Raw genomic sequence first — 23,358 nt, 5'->3', positions numbered from 1 at the left:
CCCCCCCCCCCCAGTTTTTTCCTTCTATCAAATCTAAATCTATCCTCTTTCAGATGTTCTCCACCTCTTTTGTATATCCTACAATCTGAAGATCTCTTTTCTTTAAGAACATGTTTTCTGTGCACAAGAAGACTGTGTGCATTTTCCTTTATGAAATAAACTTACTCTAGTATGAAAATCTTAATTCTAAATATTCCTAGTTTGTATAGTGTGTTCACAGTTTTAAATGTTTTCCTCATTTTAAGGATTCCTAACAGGAGAATATATTTTCAGGGATTTCAAAAGAAAGAAGAATAATGCAACTTCTGTTTCCAGAGAAATCCTAACTGACAGTAACTCCTAGTAACATTTTATCAAATCCCCTTATAAATCTTGATTGCAGTCAGTTAGATCACTTGCTGAAAAGAAGTTCATGTCCTACTGAAATCACCAGATTGAAATGTTGCAATTTTTTCTCGTTATCATGAGTAGATTGTTAAATATAATTATTTTGGGGAAGTGCTGTCAAGAGATTTATACTTCGGATATGCTGTTTTGGCAACCCAAAGGGATGAGGACATTTATTATCAGAATTTCATTGCAGAAATGTGTTAGAGGGAGGAAGCATGCAATGTCTGTCAAACGTCATGGCCTCTTACTGCTGGACAAGCAGTAATACTAAATTTAACTGTTGGAAGCAGAAGTTTAAGGTTTGAGAAGGGAGACGAATTCAGTGCAGGTCATGGATCAAGGCTAATTCTGAATTTTCCTCACTCTGTGGTGTACTGTTAACTTGAAAAATAAGACTGTCATGTTGAAAACCGGTTCATTTGGCTTTTGCATGCATGTTGATGATGAAGGAGGGAGTGGCAAACCTTTGGAACATTTCAGAAGTGAGTATTAGAGTACTTGATCAGAGAAGGAGCAGAGTCATCTTCCTTGAGTAAGTCCTTGTTTTGTCTGTAGGCTGCAGCTCCCTGGTAACACTGGTTGCCACTCTTGGAGCAGTGGGATCTGTGTTTTAAGTACCATGCTTGTGATAACTGAAGATAAAAGCTGTTGCCAGGGGTCATGTCAGTTATGGTTATGGTATATGGTTATGGCAGCTCATCTGTTGCTGTCACCTAATGGGGGCCTCCCTTCCTGTGTATCTGGACCTGATAGCATATCTGCTCCAAGTTCTGATGCTTCAGTCCTCACTGAAGCTGTGAGAAAGCAGCAGGGTTTTATGTTTGTTTCTATTACAAAGGTCCTTTGTAAACATCTTCATGAAATGTCAGGTATGACATTGCAGTTTAGTTCTCTGAGTAGTCAAAATCTTCCCTTAGTTTTCTAAATCTGCTCTGATTTTATCCTTATATTTAAGAATGTTTGAAGACGCCTTCTATTTGTGAGGAAATCTCAATTACTATTTTTGTCTCACCAGTTTAATTCTCTTTTTCTTGCTTTTCAGATACGAATTGAGAATTCGATACTTGCCAAAAGGATTTCTAAACCAGTTCACTGAGGACAAACCAACTCTAAATTTTTTCTACCAGCAGGTATGTTCAGTTATACTTTTTCTTTTGCTCAATTTGCTGAATTCTTGCTGGTTTTGCTGAATTTGGAAAATTCTGGATTTGTTAATAAAATTGATAAAATTTAAGGTTGTATAAGCATAAAGCAGAAAGGGTATGAAGGCCATGGCATCTTTCTCTTTGAGAAGTGGTGAAGGATATTTTCCAAAGACGAGATAATTTTGCAGTTGTCTTCTTAACTCAGATAATATTTACTGGTTTGCAGCTGGCTTCTTATAGTTATTTTACAGTTTATTGAATTGCTGAATTTCTCTATTTTTACAACCACAAATAAATGGGCAGGTTCACTACAACTGTGGAATGTTTTTTTTATTCATATTGTTAGGTTATTTTCTTGATTTGAGTATCTCTTACAGTTTAATAAAACCACATAGTAGTAGAAACGTTTGAAAACTAAGCACCTAAATCTTTATTTTGTTCACTTCAATAATTTTAACCTGCTTTTAGACTGGTAAGTTCAAAGTAAAACTTCATGAGGATATCTTTTAGAGGAATCTGGACCAGAATGGTTATAGAATATCCTAACTTGAAGAATCCATGCATCTGTGAAAGTTCAAAGCTGAAGTTATTTATTTGCTACAGGTTAGGTGGGTCTTCTGCAGTGGGTTGTCTGTGTTTATACACTGAAATAATGTTAGTGCATAATAAACAGTTTGTGTTACTAATGCTGACAGGTTAGTGAACCAAATATGTTTTTATGTGATAGTTTTAAGTAATACTTTATACTACTACATGGATGATTGGTTTTAATCTAGTTTATTTAAAGGAGTCATTTTATGGAGTATTGTCATGATAGAGATGGAATAAGGGAGGAATGAGGGGCACGGGAAAGGGACTTGTGAAGTCAGCTGAAATGGTGGAGCTCAGGAACTACATCACAAAAGCTCTGGAGTTTTGTTTGGAAATAGGATTTTTTAAATTTTTTTTTTTTTTACCTGATGTGTTTTGTTGTGTCAAAGGAACAGCAATATGATATTACTGATGATGTTACTCAAACTCCAAAGGCTACTACCAAGGAAAACTATTGGCATGGACTAGTCTTTTTGTTGTGTCTCTTCCACATTCAGAAGTAGTACCATGCTCTTAGCTTGCTTGCTTGGGGCATACTATAGTTCTTGGGCCACATCCCCTAAAAGTAGAATATAACTGGAGATGGTCCAAAGCGTGGCACCCTTCAGCCCTTGTGAACAGACACATTTGAAGATGAGGAACCAGGAAATTAATTCTGATTAAATTTTCTTTTAAGTTTCTCAAAATGAGGGAAACATAATCGTCCCCTATGTCCAGTGCTTCATCTGACAGCAGAATACAGAATTAACATGCTCATACTCATTTCTTAAATGTCTTCCATCCTTTATTGTGTGCACACAGACACATATTTCTGCTTTAGATAAATGACTTAATTTTTTAAATGTGTGATGTAATTTTTGTATTGATAACATGATGGAATTGACTTCTGAGAAGACAGTTCTAGTGCATTGCTTATCTGAACTTAGCATTCTAGTTTAAGTGATCTCTGCAATACGTTTCAGACTAAAAAATTCTGGATTTTAGCGACTTTTTAGTACTACCAGGGGTTCTTTTAGAAACAATAAAATCACGTTCCTTTTTACTTCAGTGGCAAGTGACTTTCTTCATACTGTCTTTAAACATAGGACGTTTCTGTTTCCTGTGATGCAGAAGTTGGTGATGAGGTCCAAAATAATTTCCTAAACTCCTATCATTTACCTACTCAACAGCTGGGAAGCCTGCAGCATCCTCATTTGTGCCTCAGAGAACTGTTTCTTTCAAGGAAAAAGTTCAGAATGCCAGAGGAATACTTTTTAGCATTTTCTGAGAAACGCGTTTTTACTAAATTTGGGGAGATCATTAGAAACAAATACAAATGGTTCAGAATAGCAAGAAGGTTTGTGAAAACGTTATAGGAACTGATACACAAATATTGCAGCTGCATGTTTCTCATGATGCCCTGAATCCTAGTTCTAGTATAAAATGAAAATCAGAGGATCTTGTCTCCTTGTTCTACACACCATACCATATTTTTCCTCTTTCTTCTCCACCTTATGGTGAGGTATTTCTAAATCCAGATCTTCAACAGTCACAGTTCTTTGTTCTGGGGTGCTGCAAGATATTGGGTCTCCATTGTAATGTAAATCAGGTGCACAACTTTCCAGAGCTGTCATTCTCTGTCCATGATTCTGTTTTGCTCTGCAAGTCTCACTTGGCCTCTTGAATAAATTAGGATAATTACTTTTATCTGGTAAAGTGTTAAGACAACCCCACTGACTTATGAAAAGAAGGCAGGAAAAGAATTTGAACAGTAACACTGCATCATAAAACAGACGTACAACAGAGGGGGATGTGGAAAAACAAGGAAAGACGATTTTTCACATTCTGTTCATCTCTCCTTGTCAGTCCCGCAACATTTTAACATCCTCATCTGCTAACCACAGCTCTCAGGCAGATAACTCATGTTGTGTATAGGCAAGAACAACAAAAAGTACCTAAAGCATACATGCATACATAGATACCTTGAGCTTTCTGCACAGAAGTAACTGTTAGAGGTAATGAACATAGGATACAGTTACAGAATTTTAGAATATCCCAACAGAATTACCCCTCTATAATCAAATTGGCTTTTGTAGATGTAAAAGTCAAATACATTGCTGTCTTGTGTGTTACAAATGAGGAAAAAAAGATTTTGAGGACCAGATGCTGCCTGTGACTAAATCTTTCTTTTCAAGATGAGGTTGAGAACCTATTACTAGCTTGATAACATCTAGACACATGTTGTCTGACTTATTAAAAATGTACAACATCAAATTAAAAAGTTCACGGAGAAGGAAGAGAAACACGGTGATTTCTGGCACCCGTGAATTGTCCATGGATTTCAGAAAATGTTGTTCTTGAATTTGAGCTCAGAGCAGCAATATTGTTGAAAAAGAAGCTGAAAGTTAAAGAGACTGACTCCTCAAGTGATCTTCATCTTCCAGAAAAGCGCAGACCATTTGTAAAGATAACAAAATGTTACCTTAATCGCTGTCAACAGACACAGTTTATTCATATAGTTAACCCAAACCACAATTATCAGGCTGTTAAAACTGGCACACGTTTTGTAACTTCACATGCATGACTACTCCCATTCACTTCAATGAGTGCATTGCCCTGTATAAATTGGTGCAAGCATTTAAGTCTTAGTTTGGACTTAATAGGAGAAATCTTTTTATTTCTTCTTTTTTTTTTTTTTTTTTTCCCTCCTCCTTCTTCCCCTTAATTTTGAAGATTTTAAGGATGCTGTGACCTTTCTTTGGTTTGGATGTTCTTTATTTTCAGGAGTCTTGAACAAATCAAAAGCCTCTGACCAGAGCTGTTTGTAGTTTGACGTACAGCCGTTTGTAATCAGCGGCGGTCAGTCTGCCATCTGCAGTGGGTGTAAGCTGTTCTAATTGGATTGCAAACCAGAGTGCCCCCGGTTTGCAATCTGTACAGCAAAGGATTAATATTGGGGAAGGGGATGACAGGACCACAGAACTTGTTTGTAACGTCAGTTTTAGTCATACTAATATTGATACCTTGCAGTTTGTCAAAGCATCTTGTGTTTCAGGCTTTGAGACTTGAGCTGGGGTAGAGGCTGATGCTTAGGCCATTCCTCTTGTCTGGAGTTGTCTGCTCAAGACACATCATTTTACATCCCAGTTGAGAGCTCTGATCAACAGACCAGTGCTAGAATTGTGTCTTTTATTTTTTATTTTTTACTGATGTGTTTGGAAGGTGTCAAAGGTAGTGGATGGGAGGTCTTCAGCCCTATCTTCTCTTTTTCCATTAAGTGGAGCATTTAGGCGGTGATACTGCATTGACTGCATTATTCCCTTGGGCCCAACTGCTTACAATTTCAGCCAAATTAAGTAAATTGGATCCCACCCAGTGCTGTTTGAATTGTGAGGTTAAAGTATTCAAAAATCAGGAAACGCCAAATTTATAGTTGTCTGCACAGTTGGCAGATGCTTGCTGCATAGGTTTTATGTGCCAGCCTTCAGTTGTTTCCCCTTGTATTGTATACCCAACTCTGAGCCAAAGTGAACTTTCCCCCAAAACCTTAAACATGAAGTACAGAGGATTGCTGAGTAAAACCACTGTAAATTAATTTTAGTCAATAAGTATCTCTTTTTTTTTTTTGTTCTGTTGACTCTTTTGTAAATCTCAGAAGAATAAAGATATCTGCCTTCTGTATGAATTTTTACCATTTTTCAAGAAAGCTTCAGAGGAAACAAACATAAAGGTACAGAAAGTGAATTAAAAATTTGGAGGTTTTTTTGAGTAATGAAAATTACACTTCACATACTTCTTGTACTTTTTGAGAGCATTTCCAGGCACTTTAAGTGTTGGTGAAATTCATGGCCAGTGTCTTCCTTTCCCTCTGTTCCAGTGGCATGGCTGCTGGGAGGTGGAAATAAAGGGGATGGACATCTCTCTTTTGCCTTAATAGCTGAGTGAGGAACGAAAGCCATATCTCACATCAAGATAGAATACAGCTTTTAAACATTCATATAATGAGAATCAGACGTAAGCTACTTGAATTGCCTTCCTTTTATTGTGGGACAAGAGCCTGCACACATTTATCCTTGAATAACATGTTAGCCTCCAGTAATTGGAGATGGTTTATCCCTTGATGAAAAGGGAGCAAGCATCTGGGGGGGTGGGGGGGTGGGGGGAAACCAGCTCTTAGGCATCAGCTGTTCCATTGTTGCTGTCCTTGCGCTACAAACAGAAGACTTCTAAAGTAACTTTGGGGGGATTTTTAGATCCTGAAGAACAAGAAAAGGTGGTTTTCATCAGTCTAGAATTTTTCTATATGCTGATTTGTTTAGCCTGTGGTGTGGAGCTGCCCTGGAGTTGTGTGTGTGTGTGTGTGTGTATATATATATACACACATATGTAGTAAAGGAGACCATAGGACTGAAGCATGTTTTGGATTTGCTTTTTAAAATGAGCCAAAGTTTTGTGTAATGCACAAGAGAAGGAGTTGCAAGCAGAGAGAGGATGGTCTCAAAGCTAGGGCAGGTAAATAATGTTCTGCAAAAATTGCACTGATTCTATGCAACAGGGATTCTGTGTTTCACCAGACAAGTACAATGCAGGTTCATTTTTGTAAGACAACTGTTTCTAAAGAGAAAAGAGAAAAAAGTGATACTTGTTTTCCTCTAAAAGAAGGGGAGGGAAAAATAGAAAATTCTCTGAAGGAGGAGGCAAAGTTTCTTGTGGACAAATGGCACTTTTTTGCTCTGTATCTATAGTGTCTGTCAAGGTAATGTTAACACTAAAAATGTTTTTCCTTAAGTGAAAATTCTCTTGTATTGTGGCAGATAAATGCACCATGCAAATGAAATTATTTTTATAACACTGTCCCCCAACATGTAGGAAATTTTAAGTCCAGGCAATTACTGTAATAACTTAATGATTGAAGTTTTATAAGGCTTAGGTGCATGAGATATAATTTGAAGTGCAGGCTGGGAATTAGACTCTTTAACCTAATTAAATAAAAACATCTTTTACACCCTAATAAAAATAGGAGACCTAAAGCAAATGACTTTGACAGGAAAAGCTTTGAAGAAAATCAAGGACGTAGGGAGAAAAGCTGTATTGTTCCTGATATTGGCAGCTTGTTTAAAAGAAAAAATAAACCAAAAAAGGTCTTTCAGGAAGAGTTAGTGGTTGACACATAAAGTGTGCTCTACAGGGAAGTGATAATAAATTTATGAATTGCAGCTGCTTAAAAAGATATTTTTAAAAATATTTTTTTTAAATGATAAAAATATAAATAATAACATCACCTCACTGCTCCTTACAACTTGCAAAAGTAATTATAAGTGAGATAACCTTTACAGGGGTTGGTTTCTTGAAATTGCTGAAATTCACAATATCTCATAAAGTCCTCATTTTTATAACTGTAAATGTTGATTTACACTCTCAAAACTATGCTGACATTCTTGCAGATCTTGCTGTTCATATAGTTGTGTAGCTACTTTGGTATCTTCCAAATGTTCTGTGTCAAATGTCTGTTCTCTGTTAGCGTTGCTGTATGATAGGAATGTAAAACATACTCGTATTCCTAAATACCTCTTAAATAGTCAGCCAAGCTCAGTCCAAAGAAAAATGTCTGCTTTGATTTAAAATTTCCACCTGTCAACCGGAGTGGTGAGAATAGTGCTTGTGGGCTTTCTTGCAGTCACATGTGAATTAATCTTAATTCAAGATGATAAATTTAAAACGCTCAGGACAGGTTCCCATGAACTGATGCATGGATATGTGTTTGTTAGTGATCTTGGACAAAATGTTATTTCGATTAGTGTATCAGGGTGTACATAATACACATTGGACACACCCACACCCCTCAAAAAAAAAAAAAAAAAAATTTACATTGCTACTTGGACTCACTTGTTCAGTAAAAGCGAAATTCTGTGTCAGAGACAAGAAGTATAAAATTAGCTGTTAGTAAGGCATGCTTAGTAGGTTGGGTACTATATGGCTCCCAAGAGTATAGTCCTACTTTATGGAAGATCTGAGCAGCAGTGTATATTGCAGTGACATCTGGACATCAGCCCACTCGGACAGAAGGGATCATTTTTAGCCATTCTGTCCCTAACAATGCCACATCAGAAGTTGATTTCCCCCCCCCATCCCATCTCTAATGCCCTTATTATTAACAGAGGAGCTTCCAAAATTAGTTAGAGATGTCAAAGATCACCTTTAGATAATACAGAGACTGTGACCTTGGAAGATGAAGAGGAGGAGCAGCTGAGGGCAGATGGCAAATGACCGTTATCCTGATACTGAATCTGTGCTTTTAACGCCACTACAAGAGACCAAAGCCTTAATTTTCCCTAATGTAGACTTATCTTCTATAATAAGTCTAATATTATTAGATGGGTAAATAGGGGTGGAAGCACATATGTGTTTCCCTCCTGTGCACATTTTTAAAACTACCATTACGATCATTAAGGTGGCTCCTAAAAATACTGATGACATTAAAAGCATGCTTTGGGATTTTGTACATATGGTACTTCATTCAAAGCAGATGAGACACAAATCTTTGAGGGTTAATTTTGCATAAGGTTTCTGAAGCTGTAGTAATGTGGGATGGGACCCTGTTCTTTCAAGCTGATTATTCTGATTTTGTAGTGAAGAAAGTTCAGTGTCCTACAGGAACCTGCTGTTGGGAAATGAGGGTGGGCTCCTCTGTGAAAAGATGGAGGAGCTGTCTCCTTTTGCAGTTTGGTGATTACAGATACAAGCAATTATACTGGGTGACTGTTCTGCATTCATCTAATGATCTATCTGTCCCAGGGTACCCTACAGCGTTTCTGTGGTGCATTTAACGCTACAAGAAAGATTACAACGGAAACCACAGAATGTTTGAGATAATTACATCTGATAGGGTACCAAGGAAGAACAGTGTCGTGAATTGCGGTGGACTTACGTGTGGTAGTGCTGCATGTGAGGAACGAAACTCGGTCTGAACAGGAGTACCCTGAACACAGAGCAGCATTGTTCATTTGCAATGTGAAATTGTGGGGCAAAGTGGTATATGCTTCAATCATTGTCTTGGTCACATAAGTAGTTTCTGAAGATCAGCTTTTCCGACGGATGGGTTGAGTTATTCTGGACTTTCGTGTTACAGAAGTTGGTAGATGACAGGAAGAATTTCACTGGACATTCATAGGACTGATGTCACCAGAAGTGGTGTCTGTTAGTGTAAAACGAAGATCCTCGTGAGCAGCTTCTGTGGAGGCTGAGAGGGAGCTATTACATACAAAAACCAAACACCAGAATACCTTCAGGTATTAGAAACTTGAATGTTTAAAAGCAGGTGTTAAAACACCTGAGCTCCTAAAAGGGAGAATAAGTAAATAAATAAATAATTGTAGATATAGGAAGGAGGAAGGTTGTGTTTGTTAATACAAAAGCTGCTAACTAAGCACAAGTACATAATTTCTGAAAATGAAAAACACTAGCTAAAAATATGTGGATAGAACAAGTGGGTAGGGAGAAAATGATGTAATGCAAGTCTTTGTTTTCTATGCTTCGTTAAACTATTATAGTTACAGTTTTTATGCTACTTACTAAATGGAGTACAGAAGACATTTTGGTGCTTTGTTTGCTTATCTAAATATCTCCTATGTTGTGGTGATATTTTTTCTTGGTTGTGCACTTAACTCTTTAGGGGGTACTTAATCACTGAAGTGCTGTTTAAATCCAGTTTTCAAAGCAATGCCAATTGAAAAAAAAACCCAAACCAACAACCAAACAAAAAAACCAAAAAAGGACTAAGTTGTGTAAGTAGGTCATAGACATTGAAAGTAAAGCAAGAGAAATAGATTGCTTATTTTTAAACTGTCCTCCTGAAAAATTGGAGATTATCCTGTGGGAAATTTCTTGGTAACATGAAATGAGCTGGGAAAGCCAGTGTAGTGGCTAATTATTCGCCCTTTTAGAAACATCATTTGATTGTACGGCTGCTAAAGAATTTCCATAGTAGTTATGCTTGAAAGCTCAGTACAAAGTGTGATAATTTCATTTAATAATTTCTAAGGATATAAACAAATTTAAACCTAAAATATATTTTCAGGACATAGCAAGTAGGGTTGTTTGTTTTTTTTTTTTTTTAAAAAGAATCTCTAAACTCCTGGAAAGTGTTCAATACTAAGTTCAGAGTGATTTTACTCTTGTTCTTAATAAAGAAATTTAAATCTAGCATGGTGTTTTTATGAACTGCACTGGCAAAATGGCTTGTCATCCTGAGTGAACATTTTTCTGAAATACTGCAGCTGCATAAAAAAATCGTGTGCAGAAAAATGAAGCAGATGGCTTTTGAAAGTAGCAGCTGGTATATAAAATACGAGGCCTGTGATAGATTTCTTAAATCATGTGTGCTAGCGTAGGGCTATTCTCTGATTTCTTCGTCTTCACAAAAATGGGCTTTCTTCTGTCTCCAATTTTTATTTTAAATTGTACCAGCTGGAATTTGCTAGCCATGTATATAGCCAGGAAAGTGCCTATTATTTCCTAGCAAATCTTGAGAAGTTAGAAGTTATACCATCAATAATTTGCCCATTCAAGTAAAAGAACAAATATTTTTAAAGTCTGATACCAGAATTGAAACTGGGCTTTTGTTTACGTGCCTGTCTTCCTTGTGGAGAAGGCTTATTAGTTCATGGTTCAGTGTTCACCTCCTTTCTTTTGCCATGATTTAAGGCTGTCTTTGAACTTTTAATGCTCAAAAGATTAGAGACATAGAGAGATTTTTGTTCTGCTAACCAATGAAGAATAGTGACGAAAAAATTTCCTTTAAAAATACTGGTGGGAATAGAAGGTAAATAAACGCAGTTGAATTCTCACTGAATATCAGGACATCAATATGTCAGGAAATACGTTATGACACAGGATTATATTGGACTTACAAATTCTTGTTTGTTTTAAATACTAATGCCCTTTCTAAGCATGTATTCGTTGAACACAAGCAGTATATGCTGGGGGGGAGTGACAGTTTTGTTTCACTCTTTATTTTATCAGAACATATAAAAGACTTATTTTTCCTACTTTTGAGAGATGCATTTATGTTTGGCATTCATGTTTTTCACATATTGCATCCCTTCCTGTAGTAGACGTTTTGTAGCTGTTGTGACCAAGAGATCAGCTGCAAATGTGAAGCGTAGGTCACACTTTAATTCGTATTTGCTGGCCTGTGAACAAACACATGCAAGTATAGTTACTTCTTCTAACACTGACATTGTAGTAGTACTCATCGAGAAGGCGAAATAGTTTGCATTTCCATTATACCATTTAATGGAATTTAGACTAATCCTTTCCCCCCCACCAAAGTGTACACCTGCTTGACTGTAAATCTGACTTAAACTTGTTATAACATTTACAGAAAAAAAAAATCTGAGTGAAAAGGTGCTTGAAATCAACACCACAGTTTGCAGCAAGAACTTATTTTTGTCTCTATCCTCCTTTAAACTGCTTTTCAGTATATTCTCTGCAAGTTTAGATAAGCATGTCTGCTAGAATGCAGAATGGGTAAGTGGAAGCAAGTGTGTTGCCAGCAACATAAAACGAAGTGATTCACTTAAGATGTAATATTTTAGGAGTTTGATTGTTACCAAATAAAAAGTACATAGGCTTTTAGCAGTATAACACTTGAATTCGTAATCCTAGTGTAAATCTTAAGTGTTTGCCTTGTTAATGTTTATGCATTTTTATTGCTAAAACATTGTGACCATGGAGCATTTGAGATGACTATGGGCTCCACATAGTCTTATCATTGCCAGAGCATCTGGTCTCTAGTATGGTGTAACTGAGGTAAAGCCACATGGGTTTAGCAGGAGTACTTCAGAGGCTTTATTCAGAGACTTTATTGTCTCAGTGGAAGTAGGAAGGGTTGCTGCTTTGCTGTTTCTTGTTTGGCCAGATGTTGGTTGCTTTTTTGGTTTTGGTTGGTTGTGGGTTTTTTTTTGTGCTGGCTTTTTCAAAACCAGGTTTCTGTGGCAAGTTTATGTAAATTAGTCTTCTCTTATAAACTAGGTAAAATAAAGGTATATTAAATAGCATCCTACAATTCTTTCTGGTTTAGCCTTTGAAGAGATCCCATTCTGAACAATTAAAATGGGGAGCAGAACAACACCAGTGGTACCTGATCTGCTTGAAAGAGTATATCTATGTAGATGACATACTCTTCAGCCTTCCTCCAGGCATTGCATACTGTTAACTGAACTTCCAAGACGTAAGTAAAAGTCTGCACATGCCAAGGATGGCACTTTGCAGGTGTACCATGAGCTCAAAATAACACTGTCTCCAAAACCCATAGATCAGGATTCATCCTCCCTCTTTACTATGAATTCAGAACTATGTTAACAGGAAAAAATGGTAGAATTCTTCAGATTTGTCAGTTTTATTTTTGTGTCTTTGTGTGTGTGTGTGTATATATATATATATATATATATATATATAAAAGCTTTATGCTCTTACAAGATAGAGCCTTTTTTTCTCTTGAAAAACAAAAAATATTCTCATTTAACTGTATTAACAACAACAATAATAAAAGTAATAATTGAGCAAACACAAAAGACTTCTAGGAAAACTATTCAATTGCCTTGTGGCAGTGCACTTAATTACCATTAAATTATCTCTTGCGTCTCTTCCATTTAATATTTGCTCAGGCTTTTTCCTTAGGAGGCTATGCAGCTTGTGCTGAACCTCTTGCAAAATTCTTATCTAATCTTTGCACAAGCATTAGTTAATGCATTGATCTAATGCCATCTCAAAGAGAATAGTCAAGAAAAATTCAAGGTGATAAGAGAAGTTCTCATTAGTATTCTGGGAATAGAAATTGAATCTGCCTCTTTTTTCCCCTTATGCTTACTGAAATTTAAAGAAGAATGTGTGTGGACAGGTTTCTGGAAAAAGCAAGATAAAATTAATTCCTTCTATCAATTTATTACCTTTGCTATCCATTATAGGACACTGCTAAATCTAATTAGACCACAAGATTATGGCCATAGGCTTCCTGAAGCTTATAATCTCTTTGTATACTGTCCAAAGTTTAAACACAAAAATAAATAGGTGTATATAATGTATATGCAATGCTCTGTGATAATGAAGTGCAGGTATTAATTTTGATAAGAGGATGTCATGACTGATTTTGTTAACAATGCTGTTAGTCACTTGTGGACATGGAAAGAGGGTATATTTTTCTGTTTTAATCTGATTTCTTAGGTGCATAAAGGCATTTTTATCCCACTCGTCAGGTTGAATAATGTAGTGAATTTGAAGGACTTGAAACTCCATATTGCTGTACCAAGGAACTTCGGGAGTAACACCCCACACATACACCCCCTCCATGCAATAGATCAGCAAGGGAGAGTCTCTGTTGGCTGAAATGTGAGATGGAATATATTAATTTACTCCAGCTTTATGAAATATCTGTGTTTGTCCATCTCTTCTGGACTGGGATGTGCAAACCCTCCCCCTTTTTTCTGCTTGTCACACTAACAAAATTATGCACTCAAGTAGGCAACTGTCTGCTTGCAGCATTATGGTGAAAATGTCTCACTTCTGACTTGCAAATAAGCGGAGGATTTTCACAATACTTAGTTTTTTCTTCCAAACTGTTGGAATGGGAAGGGTTTTCTTAGTCAAGTTCTGGTGCCTGGAGTTGCAGAGTCAAACTGGGAAGATATGACTGGAATTTGTGAAATCTCAGAAGCCAGAGGGCAAGAGGAAAGAAACCCCAAACTTTAAATGTTTGGGTAATGTTGCTTATTTATTTATGGAATAGTAGTTGCTTGAGGCTAGCAGCATTTTAAAATATGTTTGCATGAAACTGAAGATGTTCTTAAGCTGTTTAGTTTAACAAATGAAGTACTTCAGAACTGGGATCTACAAGGCAGTGAGCTGTGAAGATAAATTAATACATATTTGATCATGATATACTAGTAGACTCAAATTAGCATAGTTCCTGCAAAGGAAAGTTTTATGTCAGGATTGAAAAAATGCTTTGCTACAGCAAGTTCTTTTCAGTATCTGAATGAATACCTCGAGGAATAAGTGGATAACAGCTCTGAAATTTTCTGATGATGCAAAATTGTTGAAATGGTTAAAAAAATTGAATGCATTATTTAAAAAAAAAAGAATTTTAATAAAATATAAGTGAGTGGCTATTTGATTTGGATGGATATAAGGCAGGGTAGCTAATGGATTTTGTGCCAGGAATGTTAGCTTTTTAGGTAAAGTAACTTGGTCTACACATGAAGGTGAATTCTCAGAAAAAAAGCTAGGAGAATGAAATGAAAGCTTGTAGTTAAAGTATAGTTAAAAGTTCATTAAATCTCAGTGTGGATAATATAAACAAGAAGAAAATTGATTATAGTTTCTTTGAACTTGAAACTTTCTGGAATATGGGGATCCATATAAAAACTGAACTCATGTAGAAGTTGCATCTCCAGTTTGTTTCTTTTCTAACAACCCCATGTAGACCTGTGGACTGAGAGGACTGTTCTCTTGTTTGCCACCTATGTGTACTGCGGTCAGGCTTTGCCACCTATGTGACTGAGGTCATTTATGGTAGTAACATGGGAGCCTGAAAACTACATTCCTGATTTATGTGCTCTGAGCTTGGGTCTGACAGGTTTCATGAGGCAGGGGTGTCATATCCTTACTGATGAACAGAATTTCAGAGTTAATTTTCTGTTTAAGTTACTATGTTGTGCCATTTATGAAGGCATCTAGATGTTAGTTCTGGTTTAAACAAAACATTGGTTATAGAAGATTTTCTCTTAGAGAAATACTATGCCATTACTAACAGGTGCAGTTCTACAGTGGAATGAAGAGTAATTGTTAATGGACTGTAGCTGAGATAAGACACTACTCAAAATCCTTGCATTTTTTGTCTTGTTTCCAGAAGTGCCCTTTCAAGGGAAACTTCTTCACGTTTTGGCACTTGATGATACTGAACAGTACAGGCAGGACAGAAATGCCCATATCTTCTGGATTGTCAAATTTCTGGAAAATGCCTCCAGGTGTTGTAATGACTTTAAGTACAAGAGAGTTTAAGCTTTTGCAGAGGATCCAGTGAAGGGCCATGAAGGTGATGAAGGGTCTGGAGCATCTCTCCTACGAGAAAAGGCTGACACTGTTCAGCCAGGAGAAGAAAAGGCTCGTGGAGGGGATCTCATCAATGGATGCAAATACCTGAAGGGAGGGGGTAATGAGGAGGGAGTCAGGCTCTTTTAAGTGGTGCCCAGTGACAGGACAAGTGGCAGTGGGCACAAACTGAAACACAGGAGTTTCCTTCTGAACATCAGGAAACATTTTTTTTTTAACTATGAGGGTGAGTGAGCACTGGCACAGATTGCCCTGAGAGGTGATGGAGCCTCTATCCTTGCAGACACTCAAAAGCCATCTGGAAATGGTCCTAGGCAGCTTGACTTCCTGAAAGATGCATGTGTATCTCAGGTTATATCACTTAAAGTCATTGTAATTACTAGATATATAGAGTCTGTGCTTTTGGGGGACTTTTTTTTTAACCTCTCATCAAATAAATCTTTGTAATGTTACCAGAAAAACTCAAATGGAATGCTGTTTCCCATGAGAAGGCTTTGTTTGTTTGTTTTATTTGTAAGCATAATGAAGAAAAAGACAGTTATTAATTCTACATATTTTGTGTATTACTACCATGGGAATACAGAATGCTTATTTCCATATGTGTATGTAAATAGCAAATTACATGATGCTGAAGGACAATTATTTCTTCTCCTGTCTCTCTCATTAGTATTTGTAAGGGTTGAATTGAGAAGATGTAAAAGCTTATTGTTTTGTCATGTTGAGTACCTGTATATGACTTCAAATGCAAGAAGCTTTCTACTGATGTTGCAGCTGTTGTAATAATTTATCTTCTCTTTCTTGCACAGTTTATCATATTTCTTCTCTCACATCTCTCAATAACAAATTAAAATTTTTCATGCACTTCATAACTAGGAAGGTCTTACGCATTTGTTGCTTTGTAGTTCAGCTGTTTCGTTGGTGGTGAGAGAATGCTGTGGTGCATGTTTGTGTTACTGGGAGGATGCTGACCAGAGAGGATCTCCAGCTGTAGAATCTGCTGCTGTACTTCCTTATTTTTTGTATTATGAATTTCATAGTGGTAGCAGTTTGAAATAGTTTTTCTTGCAGCTTGTCATCACTCAAAAAAACATTTTGTGAAGTGTATTGCTTTCATAATGTATAATCTCCTCTTTGATCTGCAAGGCAGGCGTGTGGATTTTGTGACATTTCAGGACTTTCTTCAACTTTAGGATCATAGACCTTAGGATCTCAACAGCAAGTTTATGATTTCATAAGATAGAGGATAACATGAGAAATTAAAGAAAAGTCATACTTCTGTAGAGATATGTTACTGGTAAAAAATGCCTGTTGCACAGAAGACAGGATTTGCAGAGTTAAGGTCTTAAGCACTAGTTCTGTTCTCTCTTACTGTCTTTTTTCTTTGTTGTTAGTAACTGTATAAATTACTTCAATATGATGAAAAGTATTACCTAAAAAGTAAGCTTTCTGCCTGCATTGATATTGATAAAACAAGCCCAGGACATGTGATGAAGATTTGACCAATCACAGAATCGTTCAGGTTGGAAAAAACCCTTGGGATCATTGAGTCCAACCATGAGCCTGACTCTACAAAGTTCTCCCCTACACCACATCCCCCCATAGCTCATCTAAATGACCCTTGAACACATCCAGGGGTGGGGACTCCATCACCTCCCTGGACAGCCTGTTCCACTGTCTGACCACTCTTTCTGTGAAAAATATAGTTCTTCATAGTCCATCTTGTTGAATACTTAACACTCTGTGGTACAGATTTGCACATACCACTTTACCACTCTTGTAGACTGTGCCCCAGCACATGGGGGACGATGCGTGCCAGCAGTGCTCCAAATAGGCTCTTTTGGCCCAACCATCGTCTTCAGGAGGGGTGACCGTTTGGCCATAGTGTTGGGCACCTCCAGGTCAGAGCACACTACTTGGCCTGTTCTGTTTCCTACTGTAGGTGGTAACCATCTACTTTCACTCCTGTTTCTTCTTCTTGCTAGTTCAAACATTATTTTATGTGAGAATGTAGTATGATTTTTCTCATACTGCTCTTTTTACTTATTGCTGTTTTTAATTTCACAGTAATGCATGCACATTTGTCAGGTTTATATGCATGATTAGATGCACCTACAAAATGAAAAACCGTTGACCACGATGGTTCAAGAATACAGCATATGTTCACATATCTTAAATGCAGGTGCAACCATCTGCTCAGCCTCCTGTGAAGATTTTGATTATATTTAATAAAACATAGGTAATATAGATGTAGATGAGGAATTTTTAAATAAATTCATTGCAGTCGAAGTGGGTTTCTTATAAAAGTGCAGCTCATTTGTGGAGAATATGAATGTAACTTCTTTTTTTCTCTTCGTGCACTCTAAATATCCATTCCAGAAAATTAAACTTAAGACATATTTATTCTAAAGTTGTTTGGGCAGTATTTTAGTCTGTATTGGTGCTGAAGTGATCTTTCTGTGATGCGTACCTACTTCTTTTGCTGTAGGTGAAAAATGACTATATGTTAGAAATAGCAGATCAAGTGGACCAGGAAATTGCTTTGAAACTAGGTTGCCTTGAAATCCGGTAAGCTGATAATTTCATTTATTATTCAACATGTTTCTGACAGAATATCTACATTAATTTTTAAACTGCTTATAGTTCATCGATTTCTGACCCATATAGTTGAATAAAACATCATTAGACTTTTTGCTACAAAGTAGTTTTTAGAAAAACTGAATAGACTGTATTGTAAACATTTTCTAGTGATTTTAAAGTTAACATTAATTTTAATATTTTAATTAATTACATCTTGATACTGCCTTTTGAGTGAATTCTTTTTCTGAATAATTCAAAGGCCTGTAGAATACAGTGAAGTATACTCTAAAAAAAAATGCATCTGTGGTGTTATTTAGCAAATAGTCTTGTCAATGTGCATATATAAATCCTGCAGCTAAAGAATATAATCAAAGATAAATGCTGCTACCTTTCTTCTTTGCATTTATTCAATCTTAATGTGCTATTTTCAAATGATTAAATCTTAAGGATTCTTTTGGGTGGTTTTGGTGTTCTTGTCAACTGTATAGACAGCTGGAAAATAAAGATAAATTTATCAGAATAAGAGATCCTTGAGAGAGTTCCCAGCACAGCTTTTGAAATGCATGTTTTAATTTTTGCTAATTTATGGAGAATTTCCAGCCTGAAACATTTGCTTTAGTTATGCTGTTGTCTCGCACAGGGAGATTAGAGAAGAAGTAAAATTGATAAGAAATTAATGGCAAATGTAAACTTATTAGCAGAGAATAAAAGTGTTCTTTGAACAGTACTTTCCAAAATAAAACAAAATTTAGGCTTACAAAATTTCCTAGGTATTGTAGGAGAACCTGGTGTCTTTGCTATAAGTTTTGCTGATAGCCCCAGAGAAAACAAAAATTCCTTGTGTAAATACAGAATCCTTATGGACTTCAAAAATTGTTTGTGCCCTGTTTCAAAACATAATGAGTATAATAATCCATGATTATTTTGTCAGCCAAATCCTGCTTTCCATGGTTCCCATGCTGTGGCTCTTCAGAGCAGTTTCATGAGATACTTGTAATCCACAACTACTAAGACTGTCTTACCATGAATATTACTGGTCCATTTTCTCAGTGAAAAGAATGATCCCAGCCCTCTCCCAGCAACAGCTACTCATTCTTGATTGATTTATTAATTATTTTTTTTAATGTGAGCGTGTCTGGATTGGAACTTAGTTTTCATCATTCTCTGCTTCCTCTGGGTCTCCATTTCCCTGCACAGACACAAGTGCTGTTACAAAGGAGGGAGGTACTGTTGGAGGTTGAAAGGACCTGCTGAAGGGCAGGTTAGATCACTTCTTGTACTAGCAGTGTAGTTAAGGTGGTTTAAAGTGGTTCTGAAAATGCACTACTGCTGTAGCCCTGTGTAATGTTCCATACGTGAAATGACTGTGTAAAATAAAAACCTGATCTGTTGAACTAGGAGAATAACGTGCTAATATATTTATATTTGAATTTGCTCTGCCGGTGTTTTCTAAGGGTAAGTCTCTGAAAGATTTGATTACATCGATATTATAGTTTTAGGCTGGATCATTCAATAATTGTCACTTTCAAATATTTTTCCTGTCTTCAGGAGATCCTATGGAGAGATGAGAGGCAATGCGTTAGAAAAGAAGTCCAACTATGAAGTGTTAGAGTAAGTATTGCATTCTAGCTTGAGGTTTGAACTGTTTCTTAATCTGTGATATTAAATTCAGTTCAGTAACAGAATGTTTCTGTTGTAAGTTTTTTACTCCGGGAAGTTTGTTGAGATCTTCAGGTGCTTTAATATAAGAAATGGATGATGAAACCTATCTGGGTATAGAAGTAGGAAGAGCACCTTTAACTCATGTCCAGGAAAACAGGTTTGGAGTTGTTTAAACTTGATCAGGAGGCTTATTATGTTTTTTTTTGCAATTTTGCTAATGTTTATGGGTTCATCAAGTCCAGTTTTAAGGTGATTCTGTTTCTTAATGTTTTCCTGCGCGTTCTTCAGTTGTGACTCATCTGTGGTAAAGTTTGAGTTACTTGAAAATGTTTGTGGTATTGTTTTTTCTTGTTTGATCAGTATGTGGATTTCCTGAATTGTGATCTTGCAATTAGCAAATTTATCTAGCTATTGCAACTTTTAAGACAACCAGAAAGTATCCTTATACTTAAAATATTGTGGTTACTTGATCATGTTTTACAGTAGATGGCTTCAGTCCAAACAGTTCAAAGTCCTTTAGAAGCCTCAGGGATTGAAAACTGGTTTTATTTGTATTACTTACTATTTATTGGTTTTGTACATACATACACCAGTGATCTGCTCTTCACTACTAATTATCTTTGTGAAAAAGATGCTTTACAGTTTAACATAACGTTGGGATAAAAGGTTGGTATAGCAGTGAAGTCTCTTTTATTTAATTTTTAATAAAACACATGTGCTAACCTTTAGAGAGGTGAAATTAGAGAATGTGGAGGTGGAAGAGAAGATTTTTCACCACAACGAATAAGTGTGCAAGGATTTTTGAGGAAACTGATTTTAATAGGTAAAGGTAACTTTCATGAATTGCCTACTTATTTATATTGGCCTGCTATTTATATTGTGCTCCTCTATATATGCAGAACTTTTTAAGCTTTGTTTTTGTTTGAATTAGGGGTTTTTTTAAAGGACTTCAGTTTTCTGTCAGTAGTAGAAATATCTTCGTTGAGGAAACACATAACCAAACATTACTAATTAGATTAACAACTTTAGAAACAATGAGGCAAAGGAAACTAGGGTCATAACAGATGACAGACAGGAAGCATTAATTAATAATTGTAACAGGTGAGAGTTACTGGAGGACTCAGTATGGAGCTGCTTCCAGTTTTTAACAGTGACTTGTTTCTTTCACTGTGTGTGTTTTCCAAGTGGTAACTCTTTTGGTAGGAAATAACTTAATTGTTGTTGTGAATAACAAAGTGAAGCAAAACCCTGAATGCAAAATCTAACAACTTAATGCCATGAAAAAAATGGAAATGTGGAATTGTGCATTTCTGAGATTTTGGTTGGGTTTTTTTTTGAGAAGTAAAATTTGTTTTGTATGGGACTTATATGGGAGAGATGAAGGACAAACACACCTTCAAGTGGCTATACATAATTATAAGCTACTAAAAGTCTTCAAAAAGTGGCAGTGATCCCCAGAATTTACTCATTTGATCTTACCCCCTTAATGTGCTATAAAGGTTTATCTACATGAGTAATTTATTTTGAAAGTGAGGCTTTTTGTTTGTTTTGGTTTGGTTTTTTTTTTATCTAGTTTTACTACATCGTGAGGTACTTAACCAGCTGAATGCAATTTTTAAATGGCACTTTTTTGCATTTGATGTGATTGCTTCTTGCCTGTCTTTGTCAGATGTCTATTTGATGTATGTTCGTCTTTGATCAGATTTTCATACAAGACGAAATCTGGATGGGAAATGGTAGATAGAATCAAACTGTTAAGTAGCCTTTAATAGTTGGGCCTTCATGTAATGAAAGAAGAATTCTTTCATAATAAATGTGAAGCTTGTTAGCATAGAACAGGGATAATTACAAGTACAAAAATGGGAGCTATATGAAGGAACAGCTGCAGCCACAATTTCGTAAAAAGCATGTTAAAAGTCTATTATGTTAATCTAACATTACTTTTTTGTTGTAACTTCAATTGAGATGAAAAATAGAAATATATATGTTGCCTAAAGCTGCTTATCATTATATGACAAGTGGTATCATCTATCTGTAGCTGGTGTTTTATTAATCCTATTGAAGTTTATACATAAAAACCACGAATTTACATTTAAGCCCACATGTGGGATGCAGTACATGAGGTTAAATACAAAGCTGTAGGAGAACTGTATGAACCAAGATCACACTGCTAATTATCTCTTACTGGCAATCAGAAAACAGATGTCTGAGTTCTTAATCTGGAGGACTGAGTTGGGGAGTATCCCGAGTTGGCCATTTTACCCCCACCAGTGCAGCTGAGGAGGGAAGGGAAGGAGTTTGTATGTTTGTGTGTTTAAAACTGTTTGTATGTTCCAATTTCTAATGCTTATTTTCTTATTTATAGGTACCCATAGTTTGTTGTTGACCATGGCATTAAACCTGTGTGCTCTTTATGTTAAATTCTCCTCCAATAAATAAATTTTCCATCTCAGTTAAACACAAGATATTCTTTATTAACGAATTTTATTAAGAATTCTGTTTTGTTGTACTCTACATAGGAATGTCTTCTGAATTTGCTACATACAGATCTGTACAAAAGACTACAACTCTTTTTAGTAACGGATCGAATCAGATTGTCACAGCCATGTGCTGCAGTACTGTTAAGATGAGTAACACTGGAGTGATGTAGGGCGCTTCATTTTTGAAAACACCATTTCTCTCTCAAACACTTAATGTTAAACTAATATATTCCCTGTCAAAATGTCTTTGCATGTTATTTAGATGGTAATAGTGTGGTAGATTTATTTAACTGTGTGGGATGATAAACCGCATATAATTTGCATTTGAGAAGAAATGCATCAAAGGAATTAACATTTATGAAAGTTCTATAATCTTTCAGCTTACTGTCATTGCATAGATGCTAGTGTTCACTGCTGCTCATGAACCTTCTGCTTCTCTTAGTTGAGGATGTTTTTAGTATGTTTTGTGAAAATCTATACTAGTCTTCAGAGAGCTTTAAAAATGCCCTGGTTTATTATTTTTAGTAAGCTTTTTATATTGACATTAATATTGGCTTTCTTCATGTGCCATTAGGTAGCAGTAAATAAATAGCGTATATCTCAGGCTCACTAATGGCTTTTCTTTTCTTTGCCAAATGTAAGAATTCCAGATGTATTTCTGTTTATGTTCAAAGCATGCAGTCGTGGAAAGCTTTCTTTCATACTCATTTCAGAAGCAGATATGGGTGTTTGTTTAAAAGTTGTTGTAACCTCTTAAATTTAAAGGCAAAAAGTCAGTAACACCTTTGAGAGGCAAGGATATAAGAAGTCCTTTTCTTATTTACTTTTTTTTTTTTGGTTTTACCTCTTATGCAGACTTTCTGCTAACACTGTACCAATTAGTTCACAGTCATGTAACATTTGTTATACCTGAGTGTACAGTGATCTTCTGCACTAACAACTTCTCAGGCACTTTTCCTGAACCTCATGTTTACTTGTAGTGATGCATACACATCAGACATAAGCTAGGTGCAGCACATCCAAGCCACAGAAGTATTAAATCCATACAGCTCTGGGTTTCAAACTGACAGTGCAACCCTGGTTATAAGTGTGGAAGTGAGCTTGATGTAATTTAATTTGCAAGATCTGAGCTCACAGACACAATTAGCACCATGATACACAGATGCAAACAGTGAGATTTACTTGCAGTAAAAACCTGGTGATTTGAAAATGAAATGCTCAATATGAGGAAAAAGAACAGTTTTTATTTTGAAAATTTCTCTGTGCTCAAGCCAACATTTCAAATAACACACATTCTACAGCAGGTACCTGTTGCAAATGCAATATCCTTTTTGCATTTAACAACCCGTTTGTTACTTTGAGATTGTCAAGGACCTTACTATGAAAATCATCTACTATATTGCATGTGCTAGTTAAAGAACTAA

The 23,358-nt window shown here is 36.1% G+C and overlaps 1 protein-coding gene across 1 annotated transcript in view; it reads left to right on the top strand.

Annotated features, from left to right (window-relative positions):
• Positions 1-23,358, top strand: part of PTK2 (protein tyrosine kinase 2) — a 206,922-nt gene that overhangs the window by 97,188 nt on the left and 86,376 nt on the right. Inside the window, exons 5-7 of the mRNA XM_026842588.1 lie at positions 1,433-1,520; positions 17,701-17,780; positions 19,341-19,403. Of these exons, the coding sequence (XP_026698389.1) occupies positions 1,433-1,520; positions 17,701-17,780; positions 19,341-19,403 (231 nt within the window). The remainder of the gene's footprint in view (positions 1-1,432; positions 1,521-17,700; positions 17,781-19,340; positions 19,404-23,358) is intronic.

The sequence above is a fragment of the Athene cunicularia genome, assembly GCF_003259725.1.
Source record: "Athene cunicularia isolate RWA chromosome 2 unlocalized genomic scaffold, athCun1 chr2_part1, whole genome shotgun sequence".
Taxonomy (NCBI): Eukaryota; Metazoa; Chordata; class Aves; order Strigiformes; family Strigidae; genus Athene; species Athene cunicularia.
This window is presented reverse-complemented; position numbering and strand designations above follow the sequence as displayed.